At 44.2% G+C, this 23,053-nt stretch overlaps 1 protein-coding gene across 1 annotated transcript in view; it reads left to right on the plus strand.

Annotated features, from left to right (window-relative positions):
- The window catches only part of LOC144102428 (sodium-coupled monocarboxylate transporter 2-like), a 39,849-nt gene extending 23,475 nt beyond the window's left edge, over positions 1-16,374 (plus strand). The window contains exons 11-15 of the mRNA XM_077635706.1: positions 5,178-5,264; positions 8,200-8,350; positions 10,800-10,922; positions 15,817-15,917; positions 16,003-16,374. Of these exons, the coding sequence (XP_077491832.1) occupies positions 5,178-5,264; positions 8,200-8,350; positions 10,800-10,922; positions 15,817-15,917; positions 16,003-16,095 (555 nt within the window). The 3' untranslated portion in view covers positions 16,096-16,374. The remainder of the gene's footprint in view (positions 1-5,177; positions 5,265-8,199; positions 8,351-10,799; positions 10,923-15,816; positions 15,918-16,002) is intronic.
- Positions 16,375-23,053: the final 6,679 nt, after the last annotated feature.

Raw genomic sequence — 23,053 nt, forward strand, 5'->3', positions numbered from 1 at the left:
AGCGGAGGATTAGTAGCTAGCGCTGTGACATTTTTGCTTTGCCTAATTAGTGTTAAGTATGGGCAGATAACTGCATACAACTACAGCTCATTGCGAGCATCATTCCGAGCAGTTTTCTAGTGTAGCATATATTGAGCATTGTTGTGGACTTTTCTGTACAAGATACTCATTTTCTGTCGTAGTCAAACGCGGCTAGCCAGTTTTGGTGAGTGCAAATTCCACGTGGTGTTTTCTCTAGTTCTTACTGCCATGAAGAGCAGCTGTGAGGTAACTTATTGTAGTACGAAGAGTACCAGTGATGGTATATAAAATCAACAGTTTCTGAAGTTCTTCACAGGCTAGTGTGAGATAGTAACATACTTTAAAAGCCCTCACTTAGGGACAAAATCCAGTTCCGCTATTCACTGCTTGCAGGTGAGAACTATTGAACTGTTGGACTGTAACAAAAAATATATATTTTTCTACAACAGGTGTAGGAAGCACTAATTCTCGCATGCTTCGGTCTGCCCTCCTTTGGCAGGAGATAACTGTCAGTGCCGATTACCATAATGCATGATTTACGCTAACTAAACTAAAGTTACAATTTCCTGAAGAAGGAACAAGCGATCAAATTTTCCAACGATATTCCGAACTTTTGAGGCATTAATCAGAGCCAAGCATACAGGGAGGGTCTGTATGAGGTCCTGACTGGCGGAACAATAGAAATGAATCGCAATTGATTTCATCAACAGATCTCAGCTTATCAACCGTAGCCTACTTTTCTCTCAAAAAAGTACAAACGCTTTCTAATCTGCCACCGCAGCGGTGGCCAAGTGGTTGAGCATCCGCCTCGTATGCGGGAGGTGCGGGGCTCGATCCCCAGTGCCGCCGGGTACCCACCGGTGATACAATGGTACAAGCTTTCCCCTGGTCTGGTGCTCGGCTTATTTAGGGTGAAATGCTTGGGAAATGGGTCTTTAACCCCACCTTGAGAAAAAGAAAAAATACCTTGTGACATGGCGCTCTTTGGCCATAGCTGCCCTTGCGCCACAAAAAACCATAATCATCATCAGCTTTCTAATCTGCCAGTACTAATCTGTAAAGGGGAACTTTAGAAACTGGAGAAAGCTCGAAATGGAGAGTAAGGACATTGTGGTGAGGAGCGGAAAGGGAAGTAATATATTTACCGTTGTGGCGTGCGTTTGCACTCACCTTGCACAAGACGGGTAGGCCAAAGCCTTGTGTCTGCCCGGCAATTCAAAGAAGAAAGCCACGCGCCTCTTATCCCCGACCCGCGCAACCGCAGATTACCAAGAAGCCCTCTTTTTCCCCGCTCGCTTTCTCTCTCCCTCTTTCACTCTAATCCTCTCCTGCGCGGGCGCCTTTTGTACCACTTTGATCTTTACATCCGCGTTGCAAAAACGAGTCCTCTAAATTTGTCTCTGCTGCACCTTTCTCGTGCTACCTATTAGTGGCCCAGACCCATCGAGCAGCCATGCTCGACCACGCACAATCGACGTCACCGAGCTCGCCTTCCGCCACGGTCGCAGAATTGCAGCTTCCCAATATCCGATCAAAGGTTATGTGAGCTTTGTACAGACATGTTGAGGCTAATTTTCCTGCCTGAAGCATGACTTCGCGGTCTAAAATATAGCTGCACGTGGTAATTGCGCTGCCCCCCATTATTCCCGCAGTGATAGTCGACGTATTGTCACATATGCCGTCTGAGAACCTTTTCGTCAAGCAGAAGAGCACCGTTCTGCGGCGTCTTGAGAGTTTTTCTCCGAAACGACACCTTTCACACAGCTTCCGCATCGCATGCGGCAGCTACTCTGCGACTAGGCTTTGTAAAAATGCCAACTTTGTAATCTTCAAGAGCTGTTCCTCCAGCAACTTCCAGAGCTTCTGCAGATGATCATCGCTGCCTCAGCGACGTCGCCTTGATAGGCTCGCTCGAATACTGACATTATCCCTGGCTGCATTATCGCCATCAGCGGTGCTCGTCACCGCTACACGTGTTTCCGGGCAGATGGACTGACTGTTTCATCCCAAACCACATGTCTATCGGCTCACTGAAGCTGTGTAAAAGCTCTCCTCTGCCGGCGTAGCTCCATTACAGACTCAGCCGCTCATCATCACCTGGAACCCGGCAGCCAGCCACGCGAATCGGACCGTTATTTGTGCTGGCACCATTCTCATTTCAGGGAATAAGCCAATCATTGCCCTCAACCTTGCTTGAAGTCTCTGAAGTCGGCATGGACCGCGCCAACATTCTAGCTGCCTGTTCCTAGTGGTAGACCGTATCACCGAGACCCGTCTGGTAGCATAAATCGAAGCCAAGCTTTCCGAAGTTTTCTGCAAAGTCCAGAATTGTAAACGCAGGGCGCTTGAATTCGTTTTCAAAGCGATGAATATCGTGATTGAATCATACCAACTCCGGTCAATTACGATGTGCACTGGACTCGGGAGCCCTTTCAGATGAGTGTTCGGGGTTTCTAAAGTCACGTTTGCTATTCCGAGAGCGGACTTCATCAGCTACTTTCCCCTGGACGTAAGCGTTCGAGACCGTCAGCCGAAAGACAATACCACGTTACTTGTTACGCTAGTACTGAAGGAAAGCCTGCCCTCCACGGACAACTTCGCGTGCTGTTCCACGTCAACCTGTGAAAGATGCTGTGCAAATTGCCGCAATCAACGAACCATGCAACACAGATTTTCCCGTGAAGCACAAAGTGGAGCACCATATTGTCACCACTGGACCACCTCTCGTAGCCCCATCCCGACGGCCTAGCTCGATATAGGCTGGAAATCCCTCGTCAGGTGCTATAGTATGTGCTCCACCTCCGCATTATTCGGCTTTAATCCAGCAACTGGTCCTCTTCTTGCATATGGTGTCTAAACAAGATTCGGGAGACCGGTGGCCTTGCGTTCATTAAGGCGCCTACGACACTTGAACAACACCCGAGTGATATTCACTGCTTTGCATCGACGACTCGAGTGCCTATCTCTCCGAAGGAAAAATTTGCATTAAAGTCTATTTGAAGACTGGATACCAACAACTTTTATTCCAACGAATTGACATCGCCGAAACCACGCCCAAAATTCTGCAAAAATCATTATTGAATGGGAACCAGTTTATGAGCGCAATTTTCCGATATATTGTAAGATTTCGCTATAACAATTATTATATCCGCTGATCTCTTGTCGGCAGGCTTTCATTTTTTGGTATTATACTGTCAAAAGCGTTTCCTATTGGTTTTATATGGTAGCCTTAACTGCTCAATGCGAGCGATTTAAAAACTTTAAAAGAACTTGCTACACATCGGAAGAATGGACCATTGCCTTCAATATTTGCATAAAGATACCTTACAGTTTTCAAATGTTCAAAATTTTTGTCCTAGAACGTTGCACATCAGCTATAACAACTCCTTTGGTTCCTAAGCTTATGCGCATGTCATACAGCTCGAAGTACCCCGCAAAACCTTCCACCGCTTCAAGAACGAGGTCATGCGAGCGATGCCATTTGTGTTCGTGTATCTTGAGGATAGGATGATATCTTGGTGGCTAGCGTAACAAAATTGTGTTGTAATGTCTGCTGCAGTGTGAGGTGAGCGTATGAGTGATGTCGTAATCGACCAGAGTGAAATAGAGGCACCTCTCAAAACACTCAATACTTCTAAAGTGACCGGCCCTTAAAGTTTGTCTCCTGTACCTCTTTCATATCCGTATGTTCTCTTCACTGAATCATTAGAAGAACTTTCTTTTAACTGATAAATTGTAAAGTTGTCAATTTTGTCTCTGTGCGAAAAGCAGGAAAACGGTGAGTGCTTGAGATTACCTTCTCATTTCGTTTAGCAACGTTTAATCTTTGGTTCTTGAGTATCCGAACTTCAGTAACAGCAACAGCCATTTCACCTCACTCTCTCTCTCTCTCTCTTAGGTCCTCAGAAACTTGAAGTTCGGAGTAGTTCATCGCACACTTTGTTCAATGGACGCAGATATTGTCAGGAGCTGTGGATAACGTTTCCTATATTTGTTTATTGATAATAGCAGGGTGTTCGAAATATTCCCTAGCGGTTTATTCGTACCATACTAACAGTACGGCTGCTCACTGGATCAACGAATTTCCATGTTTAGGAGGCAAAAAGTTGCGATTAGCAACAAAAATTCTTGTAAAGATGTGTACTCGCGAGTGGCTCTATTGCGTGGCTCAAAGAACTTCTTTTGTTCCCTATTTACGTGATTAATTTTGTCACAGGTACGAATAATTCCCGCTGACTACATTTTGTACACAGTTCAGCATAACACTTGCAATTGCAGACCTTCGCAAAACGGCCTCAAAAAATGAACTTAGTGCTGCGTCAAGATGCACATGCATATCACCTGCAAAAAACGGTTCATATGGGCATTGAGAGGCAGAAAAAGCTCATAACGTTTTACTATACAAATGCAGGACGCTATGATCAGTTTATGATAAAAATATCATGGTCTTCATTGCCACTCATGGTCTTTTTCGGAGCCGACACACAGTCATATAACAGCAAAGCGTTGGTAGTTACAACCTTTGCTGAGACGAAACGTAAAAAATTCTCACTTCTTAAAGCTAACAATTTTTTGTATTCATATAGTGCACTTGCTATTATAGAATAAGCTTGTGCTGTGCAGTATCCCACGCTGGCATGGGATACAAGCAAATTAGAAAAAATTCAAAGCGACTCATCCGTCTGGTTTTTCAGATTATATCGGGGAGACCTTCAGAAACGTAGAGAAGCTATTAAGTCAAAAATATTTCGTAAAATATTTGATTCTCGCGCTGAAATGGACACAGGGATGTATTTTCCAAGCATTATTAGGGTTTATTCGGCTTGATTGAGAAAAAATTAAAAGCTTGTAAAACAAAAGTTATTGGTCTCTTTTTTCCCTACAACAATTAGTCAATTGAGAAAATTAACCTCCGATCTCGCAGGTATTCTGTCAAGCGAGGTATTCTGCAGTGTGACTGCGATCGGGGCGCAAAATAAGTAGTGTTCTTATTTTCAGTGGGTCGATTATGTATTTTGCATGGATGCATGATGCGTTCGGTTGCCTGCGTTATGTTTTGATTCTTGGTCTTCTCTCCCCCTCCCATACCCCGCTATAATGTCTGAAGGTTCTGTGGATACTGTGCTACATAAATAAATAAATGTGGCCTGTTTCAGATTTTTCTAATGGTGTACTCTTCACTGACGGCACCATTCGTGGGCTTGTGCCTCTTGGCTGTATTATTTCCCTTTGTCCACTCAAAGGTAAGTGCGCAATACTCTACTGTTTTTTTTTTGGCTTGCATCTTGCATTGGAGATAATGCTGTTTAAAATTATGATTAGCAGGCTTACGTAATATTCGTGATTTCACTTACTGATTCTTTAAATATGTCCATTCTTGTGATCGAAAGGAGGAGAGTGAAAGTGGTACTGACTGTTCGTCAGGCAACATTGGCTCCTCTTCGTTGCCTCCTCGGTCATATGGTGTTGTTTGAAATGAACTGTACGTTTTTATTCAGTAGTTTCAAGGACATACTCGCTCGCGTTCCAGGCCAATTTTCCTGTCACCAAGGTCAGAACGTTGGGCTGTGTTGCGCGATGCAAGCGCATACAGGGAGAACGGCTGGTAAGATTTTGTGGTGGGAAAAAAAAAGTTTACCTCCAGACTCCTTAAATTCATTACCGAGATTTTCCGCTTCAAGTGCGTCCATAGTGTGAACAGTGACGCCAGAGCGCTGCATGTTGCGACATGTTTATTTATTTATTCAAATACACTAAAGGCTTCTGCGAGAGGCTTTTACATAAGAAAGAGGGCACACAAAACACAATAATATCTGAGAATAAAACCCAGCAGACTGTAAAAAAACACTACAAAATACACAAATGGCCATATTACAAGTGGGATGAAAGTTCGCACAAAAACAGGACAGCACAAGATGAGAAGAATAAGGTATAAAAATTGAACACCTGGGATTAAGAGTACTAAGAGCAAGACAAAATGAGATAAATTGCGAAACAGTATCGAAATATATGGCACAGATATTAGAGTACTCCGGAACAAGAATAACTAACCCAGAGAAGCACAGAGACATCGCATTCTGATATGAGTACGCAGCATTTGATGAAATGGGTCGGCGTGAACTTCAGTGGCAATATCTGATGGTAGGTCATTCCAGTCAGTTATGGTTCTGGGTATAAATGATTGTGCGTAATGAGCCGAGTGACATGCTGGTGTGCCAAATTTCTAAGGATGATTACGGAGATGGAAAATGGGGGGGGGGGGGGGTGACTGAAAGAAGTCGTGCAAACGATCGCGATGATAATGTTTATGAAAGAGTGATGAACGAGCGTGCTTCCGTCCAATAATATGTGTGCATATTACTGAAATAACATATTTCGTTACAAAAACTCCCCATCCCTCTAAGCATTTTTTTTTTGCAAAAAACGCGCCATACGGTAGTCCATGCTTTTCGCATTGGTGTATTCTTCTCATTCTCTTACTTTTGGACCACCCTGTAATTACGGTAATCCACGTGAGCGATGGTATGTGCTTGTACCCATCGCAAGCGGAGTTCCAGAGGTGATCATGTCCTCTAACGAGGCTCGCTTCATCCCGTGCTCTTATTTTGCCAAATGCAAATGGATGAAATTGATAATAGCTTCATGATCACGCAACCAAAAATACAGTGCACATGTTACTCGTATGTACTGTATGGTAATAGAGATAAGGGTGTGACTTATTCGTACCAAGTTCAGCGGATTAATGTTACGCAGGTGCTCCCGCAGAAGAATGCACTAAGTTAAGTTGAGACCAATACCAGGAATTTGGGACATGTGCTTTTAGCTCCCGTTGCTGCTACTACGTGGCGCATGGCTCTAGACATCCAATAATAGCACGTTAACATCACCGGTGAAATATGAAACAAAGCGAATGACCGAGTGGCTGTCATTGAAGCACGATAGGCTCCCAAGCTCAGCGACACTGACTGACCGCTGTCTCTAATTCCTGATAATAGGGAAAAAAGTGTACGTATCAGAAGCGAGCACGGCAAAAAGGAAAGACATTAGTGTGCCTTCGCTCTACGTCTTGCGCAGCAAACGTTTGACATTACCGAAAAAAATGGAAAATCCATAGAACAGAAGGCTGATCCTAAGGCTCTTAAAAAAATCCCATTGCTTGCGCTGCTTATTACTGTAAGAAAACAATCAAACAATACTAGCAAAGTGTTGGGCTACACTACAGAAAGCTCCCCCACATCACCTCCTTTCCATACCAGAACACAAGGAAACATCCTACAGGCAATCCAGGTGAACAGCCACATCACCCCAGTGCATCCATATATCTAAAATTGCAGCACCAATCCCTCTTGCACCAAATGCCCTGCTCCATACGTGGTGTAGCCGGCTACATGGTATAGATGGTTACAGAAGAAGGTTCGCGTTATGCACAGCAGGTGGCGCTAGTAGGACGGCCGTCATTTTAAGCCTCCTGAGCCGCAGTACGCTGGTCTGCAGCTTCTGTCGAACGTTAACAGCGCTTTACACAGGCAGCTCTTGATGCAAGGTGCCCGGTGATCTCCTTGCACGTTGTCGGTTCTCTTCGTGCTGCGCAGGGTTTATATGGGCAGCGTATGATAGTAGCTCCTATTAGGTAAACATCGCAGTACTGTTCACGTCTCAGTGAGAAAGACGAATGTGCCAGCGTGTTTTCATCTTAGTCATACTGGTAGCACGGTGATAGCCGGATTGCAGAAAGGTTAAACGGAGATGAGCAGAGAATCTAGAGATAGGTTCCATAAAGAGGCTGCGTACCAAAGAATAAGGCGAAATTTTCTTCTCCAGAGTTATAGTTTGTGGGATGAAGAAACGTTTGAGAGTTTTCCTTTCAAGTATCCCAACGAACGGCTAGTTGTTGTGCAATTGAATGAGATCTCAGGAAAGTTGAATCTTAACTGCTGCTCATTCTAGCAAGATTAGTGAAATTCTGTGTCAAGTCTAGTGAGAAACGTCCGCTTTAATGCACATGTTCAATTTCTCACGTACACTTCAAACAAACACATGTATTTGCAGTCAGAAAATCGAAGACTGCAGAAATTGGAAGAACAAAACATACATGATGTTTACTTTGCCAATTTTAATGTGCAACATGATCCCAATAACCTTAGATTTTCAATTAATTCCGGTTCTCTACTCGTTCAGGGTGCAGGCCTGGCGACACTAATTACTGTTGCGTACGAACTGTGCCACATGGCCTACATAATTAGAAGCGGGAGAAAACCGCCCCGGGCTCCAGTGTCCCTCGACTACTGTCCTGAAAAGCTGAGCGGCGGTTTTTCACCAGACAACAGCAATTTCACCTCGCCAGGCACAGGGTAAGACATCTCTGATCATTATGCTCGATCTACGTTCTAATTAGCCGCGAATAGACGCCTAGAGATAACCAAGATTTTCGCGCCTCTTGATTAGTATAATAAATATTTAATCTTTATGAAAACTAGCAGAGGCTTAGCACTTGTTAAACCTAGTGATAAGAGCGAAAGCTCTGTCAATCATGATTCCGCATGGTTTGGCTCCGGAGTCGGTCAGGCGCGCGCCTCATCTATGGCGAGACTGAACGAGCAGGCACCAGTGATGCAGCTGTTATACCCCCCTCTCGTCATGTTGTACAGCAGCGGCGAGGCTCCGGGCGAGCGCAGCTGCGGCGCGCCTCCACAACAAGTCACGTGTTATGACGTCACTTGCCACACCTCTGCTCCGATGGCTCAAGGTCAAACGCGCACCAAGCTCAACCTTCGGAGTTGTGTGCGAAGAGTAAAGCTTTCTCTCTAAATCGCAAGTAGTAGTGTTGCCCTGAAAGAGCCGATACTGCCCTGCAAGCACGCGGAAAAAGAATGGCTTATCAATAGATAGGTGAGAGCGAAAGAGAATATGCAGGTTTTGGGACTCCCTCCTTTATCCCTTCCCTTACGGCGCGGTTCAGGTGTCCGCCGATATGTTAGACAGATACTGCGCCATTTCCTTTCCCCAAAAACCAATTATTATTATTATTATTATTAAATGCTTGGAAAAGGGAACGCCGTACAGAGTATTTAAAGAGACAAAAAGAACTTATTGTCGTTATGATTGTAGAACTACTTAGTGATCCTATATCCACATTAATTTTCTAAGCTTTTCATGTATTAGTAGTGCATTTTAAAAAAATTGTAGACTTTTTACGGAGTTAAATTCAGTAGACGCACGAAAACATGTGTTTAGCCTGGTTGGCTCGTGCTTTTGCCTTCATGGGTCGTCGGCATGTCTGGCGAAGATATTAGACTCAGGTTAAGCTGACTTGGTCTCTGCGTCGCAGATGGAAGTTGATGAAGACGAAGATGTGAAATGCACAACCCGAGAGTGTGTTGGAATTTAACACGTGGTCAGTGCACGTTAAAGATCCCCAGGTGGTCCAAATTATTCCGGAGCCCTCCACTACGGTACCCGTTTCTTCCTTTCGTCTTTCACTCCCTCCCTTATCCCTTCTCTTACGGCGCAGTTGAGGTGTCCAACGATAAATAAAATAATTGGTTTTTGGTGGAATGGAAATGGCGCAGTATCTGTCTCATATATCGTTGGACACCTGAACCGCGCCGTAAGGGAAGGGATAAGGGAGGGAGTGAAAGAAGAAAGGAAGAAGGAGGTGCCGTAGTGGAGGGCTCCGGAATAATTTCGACCACCTGGGGATCTTTAACGTGCACTGACATCGCACAGCACACGGGCGCCTTAGCGTTTTTCCTCCATAAAAACGCAGCCGCCGCGGTCGGGTTCGAACCCGGGAACTCCGGATCAGTAGTCGAGCGCCCTAACCACTGAGCCACCGCGGCGGGGCATGTGTCCAACGATATATGAGACAGATAAAGCGACATTTCCTTTCCCCCAAAACCAATTATTAGTATGGCTTGTTCGGCTGTGGCGATAGCCTAGTGCCCTCGCGCAGCGGCCTGCGAACCTTTCTGTTTGTGCCGCCACACATTTGACTCCCAGTGGGCGATAATTATTTGATTTTTTTAACTTAACGTAGCATCGGTGTTGCTAGGCAACAGCTCAAAAAAATCGAGGCAAGATTCATGGTTGGTGTTAGTGATCATATGAGTGCTCTCGCTCTGTATGCGTTCAGCTTGAGTTTAGCGTTGCCTAACGGGGCGACGGGAAGAACTGTGCTAAAAAAAACTTGACGGCTATGAAATAAAAGAGCTTTTTTTGGGTTAATTTTTATTGGCTTTTTTGTAGCATCTAAGAAGAACGAAGTTGCAACCGAAAAGCCATATTTTCTGAAACATTTCTGACGATGCCACTAGGAGGCGGGTGGAGACACAATGAAAGCTTTGTGTTAATGTTGAGGAATAAAAACGCCTTCGAAGAAAGCAGGAAACAATCCCATAATAAGTATACAGCACGCTCCCCGTAAAAAACTGAACACGCGCATGTTGTGTTTTCTTGTTTTGTCTATCTTTGCCTCCTCTAGCGCTTTTTTTTTATTCTTCAAGATGAATGCCATTCAGCTAGCTCGCCTATGAATTCTTAAGCTAATGTTTATTCATGCTGCTGATGAAGATTGTTACATGACGTTTCCCACGGGTGAAGACAGGGGGCTGACAATGACGTTGATGTAAGTGCTGTCAAACCAATATTCGTTTGGAAGAGAACGGCAACAAAATCTGGTCCACCGACGCAGAGCCCTATTTGATGTCCTTCTAATCCGTGGCGCTGAAACACTGTGTAAAAAAAAAAACACCTTAAGCAGGTCGCAATTGAAACCCGGCGTTCTACTTTTTTTTGCAGGTCAGAAGAAACATTCTTCATGTTCCGCCTCTCCCACTTTTGGGGCAGCTTCTTTTGTATATTCGCTACTATTATCATCGCAGTGCTGATAAGTGCTGTCACAGGTAATGACAATATGCATTTCAGATTTACTTTGCATTGATACTGTCCGTTTGGTTTCAGGATTTAACTTCGAACATGCAATGTTTTTTCGCAGAATTATAGTCAGAAGTAGGTCACAGAACTCAAAAGATAACACGTTACTCACGACTTGGAAAGTTTTCCTTCTCTCTGAACGCTCTTACTATATTTATCCTTAGCGCTCTTTCATGTTTACGTGCGAGCGAGGAATGTATTCATGCCCACGCCGTTCATTGTTGCCTGGCGTTCGTTGTAGGCGGATGTCATTTATATTCCTTGCCATGTTTTAGTTACATATTCATGTGGTGTCCTATAGGCTATGTCTTTCAGATGTTTGTATTGTTACCCATGTACATATAAAAGTCCTCGAAGAAGGCTTTGATAAGATATGTTGGTGGAGAAATTAATCTGGACCTGGAATATTGAGAAATAGCAGGAACGCCGACATATGCAGTGGGCATCTCAGAATGGTGGGCAGACGTCTTTCAGAGAGAAAAAAATCTCAGCTGTGCTTCGATGGGGGTGAAACGCAAAGGTGCCCGTTTGTTGTGCGAGGTTAGTGCACGTTAAAGATCCCCAGGTGGTCGAAATTATTTCGGAGACCTCCACCAAGGCACCTCTTTCTTCCTTTATTCTTTCACCCCCTCCTTTATCCCTTCCCTCAAGGCGCGGTTAGGGTGTCCGCCGAGATAAGTGAGACAGTTACTGCGCCATTTCCTTTCCTCAAAAACTAATTCTGTCCCTCTCCGCCAGGACTGCCTCATTGTTCAACTTAAGAGCGTTAACGGCTGGAGCTTCAAGTGCTTACATCGGTGTGCTCAGCAAACGTAGAGAGGACCAAACCCAAACATCCGCGTAAGTTTCCTTTCCGGAAACATCCCTTACTTCTAAGACAGAAGCAGCGCCATCTACCTTCTTGATTTTGCACTATTATTGCGATTTACAGCCACCTTCGCTATATCCGGTGCATTTTCTCGTGATATCAGTTAATAAATTTTATAAACCTGTGTATCACAACACAACAAATCGTTTGACACCATCAGGAACCCCCTGCGGCAAACGGTTCGGCCGTAATGGCCGTCGGAAGGTCCTCGGAATGCACGGTTTGGGGGCGCAAAGGTCGTCGTTGCAAATCCCACACATATTTCTGGCTTCACCTCAATTAGTAGTTTTATCCTCCTAACCATGCCAAGAGATTTGACACCACTTTTAACATTGTGCGTCAAATGGGCGGCCCCAAAATTTTATGCAAATGGTGGCCCCGAGAGAGAGAGGGGGGGGGGGAAGAGGTCCCACTTCGATGGCCGCTATACTGGCACATATGCAACGGATTGAAAGTATAGGTATCAATTAAGGCGCTACGCTCCCACTGTTGCTATGTGATACAGTGTGGTCACGTGGTAAGTGTTTCGGTTAGTTTGACTTTCATTGCAGACATACGCGTCCTTGACAAACGTTAGTAAGAGCTAACCTTCTTCGAAGGACTTGTCACATGGACATGAGTGACTACTTACGACTTAATTGAAGTCACGGTCTTGGCTCATTTATGTAGAGTACTTTTTTTAATAATTTCTGCACATCTTTCTGTGAAAAGCCTTGAAGGATGATTCAATGGTGTCGCTACAGCTGAATTGTACGACGCAGTGACATGCGCGATTGGCGGCCATGACTGGCTTGTGTTCTTTATTTTCACTACGAACGCTGCGGTAGCCACATGCAGTGTGCATGAGCAAGACTACGCCATGTCCGGTGGCTGAGTCGCGAGCACCTTTTCAGCACGTTTGTCTCACTACCCAGGACGAGTTCATAGCCAAGGCTGCATACGCAGGGAGCAAATGCGCCTGCCAATCGGCGTAACGTCTAATGAATGCAGATTCCTTTTCAGCTATTGAACGCACACCGCCGGGCTGAAGTAAGACCATACTACTACCGACGCATAATGAGCACATCTCCACTTTTATTTTATTAAAAAAAAACTGGGTTCGCCTGCGGTGTCGAAATCCTTAAAAATCCGCAATATTATTTTTCAGATCTCTTTTTACTATAACTTTTTATGTATATGCATCAACTCTTTCTGCGAGTAGTTATTCTTGTAGTATTTTATTATCTAAAAGCGCTTCACTATGGTTATATATGTAAAGTTAACATTTTATTTCTTCGTTCATTTATTAGTGTCATTTTCTTTCATTTACAAATTACTGTTCTTGCTGTAAAACGCATTTCCAATATTGTCTGACTTTTTGTGTGTGTTTCTGCCCTGCGTGCAAAAATTCCGCCGGGGATCGACAGTATTTGTAAATAAATAAAATAACATTGTGCCCTAAAATAAAAAAAACTAAAACGCTTATCATAAAAATTTTTTCTTATGGTGTTTATCTTTTCTAGGTGTAAGAATTCCAGTTGGAATCCCCAAATTTAGCGGGCACCAGACTTATATTGAGAGAGAAAGTCTTACTGTTTTTGCAGTAGTTCCTGACACATAATTCATATTTCATGTTAGCGATTTTTTTACTCACTGACATATGTTAGTAGGTTCGAAAGGGATATAGTAACAACGTACGCTATGCTGTCACCATCACCTCATGGCACATCCTCCTTGTACCGTGATGAAGAAATAACAGGAATTTATTTTTATATAATTACGTGGAAGGGTACAAGGATGCCTCATGCTACTCCTTCAGAATAAATTTTACAGCAAAACATGATAAATGCTTAAAAAATAAAAAAATGATTAAAATGAAATCGCTGGGACCTGAGGCCTCTGTTATAAGATAAGCAGCGCGACAATATTTGGATTACCCTTGACTGCTTGTGTCTCACTTCTGCGGCGGTCTACATATAATGCTGAACATTTTTTTTTCTTCCGAACAAAATGTCTGCATTCAGCGTAAGCATTTTGCATGCGGAAAGAAAGAAGTTCCAAGAGCAGTCCACCTAACATACTGAGGCGTAAATTCATGTGATGAAAAAGACAAAGCATTAATTGCACGTAGGTCAACAACAACCCAAAGCCTAACTATAACAGAACGCCATTAAACCTCTACAGCTAAAATTAAAACTGCAGCGCGATACTTAACGGAGTGGTAGCAGAATTACGCCGAAGGTAGAAAGCCGTACTGCTCTCAAGCTTCCAAAAAGTAATCACAAAAAAGTGGCTGTTGTAGATGCAGCACGATACCGCTGAACAAGGCAGAAATAGTAACAAACCCACATCGCAAAGAGCATCTTCACCATGCCAATCCTTCCAATCTTTCTGCATTAATTCAGTCTGAGAATTTCGCATTATATATTTTTAGCCCGCGCAGTAAGCTAGATGCTGTGAGCTCGAGACTGGAAGTCTGGCAACAGAAAGTGCCGTTGCCTTGCCTCTTACACGGCATCTCTCAAAAGAGCCATTGTTTGTCTTACACCAACTCAAGAATTTCGCTTGCATAGGACTGCACACAGGCATGCACACTATAGAAAAATAACAACAGAGATGCAAGCTGTGTGTCATGTTATTCTTGCGTATCCGTGGTAAGAATTGTGGCACCCTCAACTTTAGCAGTGACATGCGCAGCATCGAAGCAGCTTATACTTAATTAAAATTTAAAAGAAAGAAGTAAACTAAGCATTTCGCTTCGCACCCTCACTTTACTACTCGCTTCATTTGGAATCATGCAAAACACTATAAAGAGCCTACTGAACTTTGCTTTTCTGACCTTAATAATCATCTTCCTCCTACATATGCTTGTTTCTGGAAATCAATTTTTTGTATTGAAGAGTTTCAATTTGGCGCCGGAAAAGGTTAATTACCTGGTACCACGGCCCGCCTTGTTGTACATACCACACGCTCATACCGCACTGACGTAGCTTTCACGGCATTCTAAAGAGAACCTGTATAGGAGAAGAAAAAAGTGTGTAACAGATCCAACCTTTACCGGCCGATATTGTATAGTACTAAAGGAGAGGGAAACGTTAAGTATACATATTTGGAAATATCGATAGTGATGCAAGGTAAGCGATCGGTTCTTAAGGCATCAAAGAGGCCCAAGGAAGACCAAGGAGGCAAACATTTAGTTCTGAAGAGATTAGGAAATACGCCTGAGTAAGTTGGTCTACCGTAGGAATGCAACTAATGTGAAATAAATTAAGCTTTCGCTGAACGTAACGCGGTCACTGCTGCTACCGCAAATATTTGTCTATTACCCCGGAGAGGCTGATATATAAGTAATAGAGGGTCCGACTGCAGCATCTGTTGCAATAACTGCGTTTATTTGCACCTTGCTGCCGTTAAATGGTGTGTAGCATACTCGCTATGACCTGCAAAGCCGCTTTGTTTGAGGCGATTTAAGTACCCAAAAGGAGAAGGAAGACTACATCCGGGAATTCTAGTTTGGGCACATTAATCCCACCATGGGGAAGCACATGGATGCCACCTGTGGCAGTTGTGTCGTCTCCTTCCCAAATTGCTGATTGCATTAGCTTAATTGCGCCCATAATACACCGGTCCTTCTCAGAAAGGAAGCGTTACTGTGCTGCACTCCAAGGGCACCAGAGACAAACATATTCCTTTCAGTTAATGGAAAATTTAAAATACGAAAATCAAGAACTCCGGTCAAATTTTGTCCTGATTTGCGCAAACATAGCCTTTTATATGTGCGGACTTTTATTCATGTGCTTAAATCAAAATTCTCACAAATGACCTGAAGAAGCCGAAGGCACAACGAGGCATATTTGGCCTCGTGGCCATAGTGGTCATAATTTCAAGAGGTGGAGTTATCATATTTCAGTGTATCTTTGTTGGCCATTAAAATATGGCGCTTATTGCTCCATCATTGGCAGATACCAAAAACATAGAGCCGTTAAATTATCACATAAAATTGCTTTTCGTCTCAGGTGAAATCAGCGTCGAAAAGTGTCAACGCGAGCTCTGCAGTGACGGTCTAGTGCGAATCTGGCCGAAGTTTAGGTCTCAGCATCGTGAGAAAAAGCAAATGGTGAGTAATCACGCTTCTATTTACTACGAATGTTGCGAGCACTCATTGAGATGATACACACTTTCTTATGTGACTTCTTCTACAGGATGCAAAGAAAAATAACGCCACTGCAAGCGATGAAAACTGCTACACAGAGCTGTGTACCTTCATGACGAGAGAAACAAACAGTACTATGTAACTGAGGCCGTCATCTAAAGGCTTGCATACATGAATGGAAAACTGTTGTGTTCACGCAGCACTGTCTACGCTGGTTACCGGAAGACCACATTATTTCCCCACTTCTTCCTGGTGGATGTATGCAACCATAGCCATGGTTGCGAAAAAATGAGAATTTTTGCCTAAATTCTGAAAATATGCGAGAGCAGAACTGCATGAACGTTGGCTTCTCTTGTTTCTTTGCTGTTGGCTTTTTCTTGGCTTACTGCTACATGCACATAGTATCCTCGTTTTTTGGAGACACACTGAGGACACATGAGCATGTTTACAAGAGAGGGGACCGTGCTGCTCCTCGCATCTGTGGCGGTGGGCTCTTCAGTGGCCGAAAACGAAACTTGGGCGCACCGCACCTCAAACCGAAACTCAAGAACGCCACACTTACCATACTGCTTTTTATGCTGTACTATCATGTACACAATATCGAGTCAACAACGATTCATAGCACCTGCACAGATTTTATTTTAGCAATAATTTCCTCTTTGATCACTACGCACAATCTCATCTGGACCCACTTTAACCTTGACACAACTCTTGTTCCCGTTGCATGAATAAAACGGTGTTTGTGACAATCGTTTTTGGCTTAATGGTGAAACTAAACCTATTACAGCTTTCACTGTTTTATGTGCTAAGCCCGTAAGCCTACCGCCTAAAACTATTCGTTTAACTTGTTGCTTCGCATTTACTACCAATTTGTTAACGTACCTGGCCACTTTCAGCACGCTTTTCATGGCTTGCAGTTCTAGTGCCCCATTTGTCACGTGGAAAGACCAGCAGAACAATTATGTTCGATGCGTCATTCTTTGGTTTCTGCGCAGGATCATACCACAGGAGAAAGGAAGCATGCCATTGTATCTTCTTTCGAGTTCCTTCATATTAGGTGACAAAGACTCTCAAAGCCGCTCAAGCTGCAAGTAGATGTATTGTGCGAATATTATTGAGGCAACTGAAGCTCGAACTTCAAATTCCAAGGTCGTTGTTCTTTTCAGTTTTGCACTTTCCTGGCCATCAATATCATTCTTATCTCGCAGCCTTAATACGGGTATCAACATAGTGTTGCATATTAAAATCTTTTCTACGGAAACCTTCTTTTTTTAAATACAGGATATCAGAAATAATTTAATGTGTCGCGAGCATGCTGAGGAGGACCATCAATAACGGGGATCATATAGTCATCGTGTAAGCTGCGGAATTTCGGTATCTGTATGCAAAAAGAAATAAATAAAATGAAAGCGTGCTCTCGGCCATTGCACGCACGGCGGGAAGCTCTGAAATGTCATGACGCAGATCTACAAAATATGTATTTAAACAGGCTTGATATCTGCAACACTGCTGTTCAGCATGAAAAAAACAAAACAAAACGGGAACAAAATTAAGCTTTGAGAACAATTTCAGGCGAAGGGCGCTCAGGCAGTTAGGTTGAGCCATACAACGATAGCTTTCACAATCTGTTTTAATAAATTGTCATTTGAGTATGTCGCGAAATTTGTGATTACGTGGTCAGAAAAAGCCGACTCCAACGCGATGAATTGACTGCTAGTGTTCACAGCTTCCATATAATGCTTCGAGCCCTGAGCAGCATAAGCGAAGGAGCAGGGGCGATTAAAAGAAATGCATACAGAGCGGAGCCTACGCGCTTCGCAGTTCGAAATTATTTTCACCATGCTTTTAAAAACTTCGATAGTAGCAAAAACACGCTACATGTGTCCATGATGCATTCTAGGACGATTCTAACGTCTTTTTCTTACTGCCAAATAAAAGCGCGATGAAAATAATTTGGCACAATGCAGCGCGAAGGCAGCGGGCTCTTCGCGTTTTTCTTTATCGCCATTATACATCGTCGGCGGGTTATGCACGACGACCCGAGGTACCGACACTCACTCACCAAGCCTCGGAAGCCATGCGTTCAGCTTCCTAAGCGGAGCCGGGGCTTCCTGTCGTCGAAAGCCGAGAGTAGCCTTTAATGGCTTTTTATTTGTCTCCAGATATTTCTTTACACAATTTACTGTTCTTATTTTATTAATGCAGTAACGCATATAGCGGCTACATTTTCACCTTTTTGTCCGTTATATTTCTCTCTGCCCAGTCCACTGGAGAACTCGCCAAAAAAATTGGCGGTGGTTTAGCTCTGGTTATACCTGGAGTGACGCGATAGCTACAACTGGCCGAGTGTAACTTGCTCAGTTGATTTGCAAAGTCTGTATTTCGCCGCTCTGTTTCGCTGGGCGTTCCTCCTCCATCTTTGTCCCACTTGACACGGCGCAAGCGCGCAGCTGTGGCAGCTCGGTTTCGCCGGCAGCAGCAGCTGTTCCGCACCACCTGGCTGGTCACCTGACCAACCACGTGACGGACCACGTGATAAGCCACGGCGCCGCACCGCCAGCAGCTGCTGCGCACCACGTGACCAACCACGTGACAGCGTGGCGGCGGCGCCACTGCCACCGTGCCGACACGCTGAAGGCTCGAAAGGCTACCGTAATGTAGCTATCGCTACAAAACAATACTGAGAATAATGTCAGCTTGCAGTCTAATTCAAACCCACGCATCTTGAATGCTCGGCTGACGCTCTGCCATTGCCCCAAGGATGCGTATGCTTTAATACGGCATTTCTGTCCACCTATTAAGAAACTGGTACATTAGATCTTTTACAAGCTCTAACATCTCATGATTCTCGAAGACAAAAAAAAAAAGCCGCCGCGGAGGCTCAGTGGTCATGGCAATCGGCTGCTGACCCGAAAGATGCGGGTTCGGTCTTGGCCGCGGCGGTCGAATTTCAATGGAGGCGAAATGCTAGAGGCTCGTGTGCTGTGCGATGTCAGTACACGTTAAAAAACCCCCGGCGGTCGAGATTTCCGTAGCCCTCCACTACGGCCTGAGTAGTTCATAGCCTGAGTAGCTTTGGGGCGTTAAACCGCCATAAAGCAAACCAAACGAAGAAGGAAAATTAGATTCAGAAAATGAGTAGAAGAAAAAGGAGCGCATTAGGCCACTACATGAGAAAAAATGATTAGATCTAAGCTTACTCGTTTACCACATTAGTCAGCATAAGTTGATTGGCATTAGCGGCCTAGAGGTCTGGAGGGGAGGGCCCCTTTTGTCACAGGCGAATACCCGGTTGGGCGTCTCAAAGGCCAGTTTTGGCGTCTATGCGCTCACGGGCATTCTCGGCCGTCTTCCGCTTACGGTCTTCGGTTCGATCGCGTTCCCGGCACACTGCACAGACTGCAGGGCCAGCTTGCATGAATGAAATAGTCTAATTTTACGTGTGGTCTTGTTAACAGTCTATACCCTGCGCTGGTTTTGAGGAAAGCAAAAGGGTATAACTAGATTACTGGGCCAGTGAACACGTCAATCTCGCTGTGAGATGGTTGTGGTATCCACCTATAAATTGAGGCAATTTTGCTCCTTTCCTTCGCTTAAAATCAGCAAAGGGTTTAGACTGATGCACCAAGAGATATCCGCGCTGGTTAATAGCCTACACGGCCTGGAAGCGAATCTCTCACCTCTACCTGATTTGTAAAGAATATTGTGCAGCAGCCAATCGGGGACCAAACTACCACACCAGTCGAGATGAAGCGAGCGATAACGGAATCCACTACTGCTTCTTCGTCTCTAAGGCATGTGTCGATATCACTTTGTCACGCGATAGATTAAATGCTTGCCCAAAATCCAAACCAAATAACAGCAATCAGCCGTGAGCTGTTTAATATTGTTGGAAACCGGAACATAAAAGATTGCTGCTCGGTAGCAGTGGATAATCTTTTATAGAAAACCGTGTTGAAAATTTGAAAGTACGGTAAAAAATTGAAATTTGTATTTATAGTTAGGTAATATGTGCTCTAACAGTTCACAACATACGGTAGAAAGCGCAATGGGAGGATAGTTAACAAGTGCCATTCCATCTTTCTTAGGCACCGCAGAACGCATGCCGTCCTGTAGTCAGAGGATGGCTTTCTTAAAAATAAAGTAAGAAGATTTCTCTGAAAAAATTTTTTCATCATTTGGGCACAACCGCGCAAAACATCTTGGGGTTTTTATTTTCACCGGAAGAAGTTTCTGTTTTAAGATTCAAAGACATTGAAGTTAACCTTGGCAACAATAACGTATAGGCCACGAAAACAAACTAAATCACTGGACATCTGCATGGATTTGGAATGTAAAGCAAACTAACGAAATGCCTATTGAAGTGCTCAGAAGTGTTTCTCCTGTGAATGGGGAGTGCACCTCAGTGCATAGATTGGTTTACAGACTTTTTTTTTCGGTTCCGCTGGCACACTTTCAATGCCTGCAGGTGACAAATGTTTCAACGAAATTGCCTTACAGGTGGGCTTCTGCTTTTATGACGTACAAGAAACCAAACGTAAACCAAGCTATCATCAGCCGACCCACATTGAACCGACATTGACGAATTTTTGTTGGAGCGACTTATGGATATTAGAGCAAGCCAGGATACAGATTCATTGGCTTCCGGCATTCTGAAGAACTGAAATTTATCAACAGAAACCAAATCACAACTTGTACATATGTGTATGTGATCTGGTAAAAAAGGTGTCCTCAAAAAAGTGAAGCAAAAAATTACAGTAAACAAACAGTGTGGAGTCAATGTCCATATCGTTCCAAACAGACGCGATCAGACGTCAAACCAATGGTGCCCTTGTGCACTGTCCTTTTTCTGCCGTCGAGTTCACCGACACCTTGTTTGTTAGCCTTGAGTCTGTGCATATTAAGCAATATGCGTCAGCAATGGCGAAAAAGTGCGTATGTTATGCTGCTTGCCCTTTTCTTAACGGTCATGGCTTCAAGCATGCTAAAGGTGGTGCAAAATGATTCATAATGAATAAGCGGATTATTTCTGTTTCGCAGCGTTTTTTCCACTATATATACAATGCATTTCGGGCGAAAATGGAATCTGAAACCGATTTTTTAAAATATGAAAAACGCTTTTCAGCACTGCTTTTGTTCAGGAAGATAAAGCGAAGTGCGCTCCCAAAATTATGGTGTTAAAAGTCTACCACGTGACCCAACTTAACAGCATGGTCTGTGAGTATTGTGCCTATGCTAAAAATGTTTATGTGAGCGGTTTCACTTCGTTTGTCTCTTATCAGAGGAGTGATGCATAATGCGTACCGCCAATTACCGGACGCGTGTGATAATTCACTGGTCTAGCTCAGACTAGTATGCAGCAACTCATTTCTCACACGCACCAAACAAAGCTTCTACAGTTGGAGTTGTGGGGAGCTTTTCGCTATTCTAATACATAAATAATGCGAAAAACGAAGGAAAATTGAGGATATACCCAGTAATTACAAAACCCAGATGTGATGTGACGCAGCGCCCTGTTGCGTTATGCTGCTACCGCCGCTCTGTTCCGTCCCCATCCGCCTCTCCTCTTACCTGACATCCACTTCCTGTCTGCCTCGTTGCTCGGATGTCCATGCCAACGACACAAACGTATACACAAAAGATATCACTGCAAAATAGTAAAGAGTACTGCAAAATGTCATAGGCTGCTCGCTCTGTTGGAGGGAAAAAATTTTGGTCACGAGTGCTATGCAGCATCCGCCTGCATACTAAATATTTGTACGCTTTCATTGCTTGTGTTGTCTTCGGGCCATGTCGCTACCGTTGTCGGCGAAACGACATGCCATTAGCCATATCAAGTTCCTTCGGCTTTAGTTGCCGTAGACTGGGGCATTTCCATCGTCAGTGGCAGTCCGGCGCTAGTGCGGCGTCATCTTTTCGGTTTGGAGCTTACAGCTATTACGTGGTGCCGCTCTGATTCAACGGTTTTCCAAGCAGCCTCAGACGAAATTATAAAGAGGCGTTGCTGGGAAGCAAACATATGGTACAGGGGCTGCTTTCGTGGTGCCGGTCCGAATTGGTGACCCGACTCTAGTAATTAGTTGTAATGCTAGGGCTAGAAGGACTGACTTGAAGCGTCGTTGTACGAGCTCATCACTACTGCATACCTTTCAGCACGACACCAGACTGCTCCGTCCTACTTGCACGACTCGTCGCCGGCCTTAAGAGGTTAACAGCGGAAGGGCCAGCTTGGATATGCAGCTGGCTGTGTCGACTGCAAGGAAACGTTGCAGACCAATACTGGCGATTAATTAACACACGTATGCTGCAATGTTGATTACGCTGCAGGAATGTTGTCCTTGCTTTCTGCGTACATTCCCCGATCAGAACCTTGAGCTATAGGTTTAAGTACCAGAGTAGTCCGATTGCCGGCGTAGGTAATTTTCTGACGGTGCTTCTGTGCAGAGCCCACAGTCAGCACTTTAACGCAGAATTTATGCCCGGCGAAAATGCCGAGATGCTGAGTTAGAATGTCGAAGAAGAACTTCTCGGGTTCGGTTCGGGCACGGGTTCACGCCTTTTTGGTTGAGTCTAGGGTTTAGCCCAGTCTCAAACACATTATTGTAGAAAAGTTTTATGACCAAGTCTGTTGCTTCTTTGTTTTCAGGTTGGCTTCTGTATATAAACTCCAATAGAAAATTTAGTGCAAGTTGTTTTGACTTGAAGCACTCGGATTTACTTGCCAGGGATAAAGGCTCACAATTTGAGTGGAATTTGAAATACACTAAAAGGATTGGGTGGCAGTATTTCTCCAGGCATTTCAAAATGGAGCAGCATGCTCTTTTTGTGTTTCATAGTCTATCCGCATCCTTAGCTTTCTTTTAATTTATAATCAGCTTTGGAAAACACCAAGGTTAAGGTAAGACATTGTGGAAGTAAGACATCGTGTATTCTTGAACTAAATCAGCAACGCGAGGCAACAAAGCAACAGCATGTATTACTTCTCTGAAGGTTGCGAGGTGACAAGAGCAGGCATTGCCCTAACTGAACGCTGCGGGCCGAACATCTCGCTCTTTCCTGGAACATATAACTGGGCCACATGGCCGCTTCGTCATCACCAC

The sequence above is a fragment of the Amblyomma americanum genome, chromosome 8, assembly GCF_052857255.1.
Source record: "Amblyomma americanum isolate KBUSLIRL-KWMA chromosome 8, ASM5285725v1, whole genome shotgun sequence".
Lineage (NCBI taxonomy): Eukaryota > Metazoa > Arthropoda > Arachnida > Ixodida > Ixodidae > Amblyomma > Amblyomma americanum.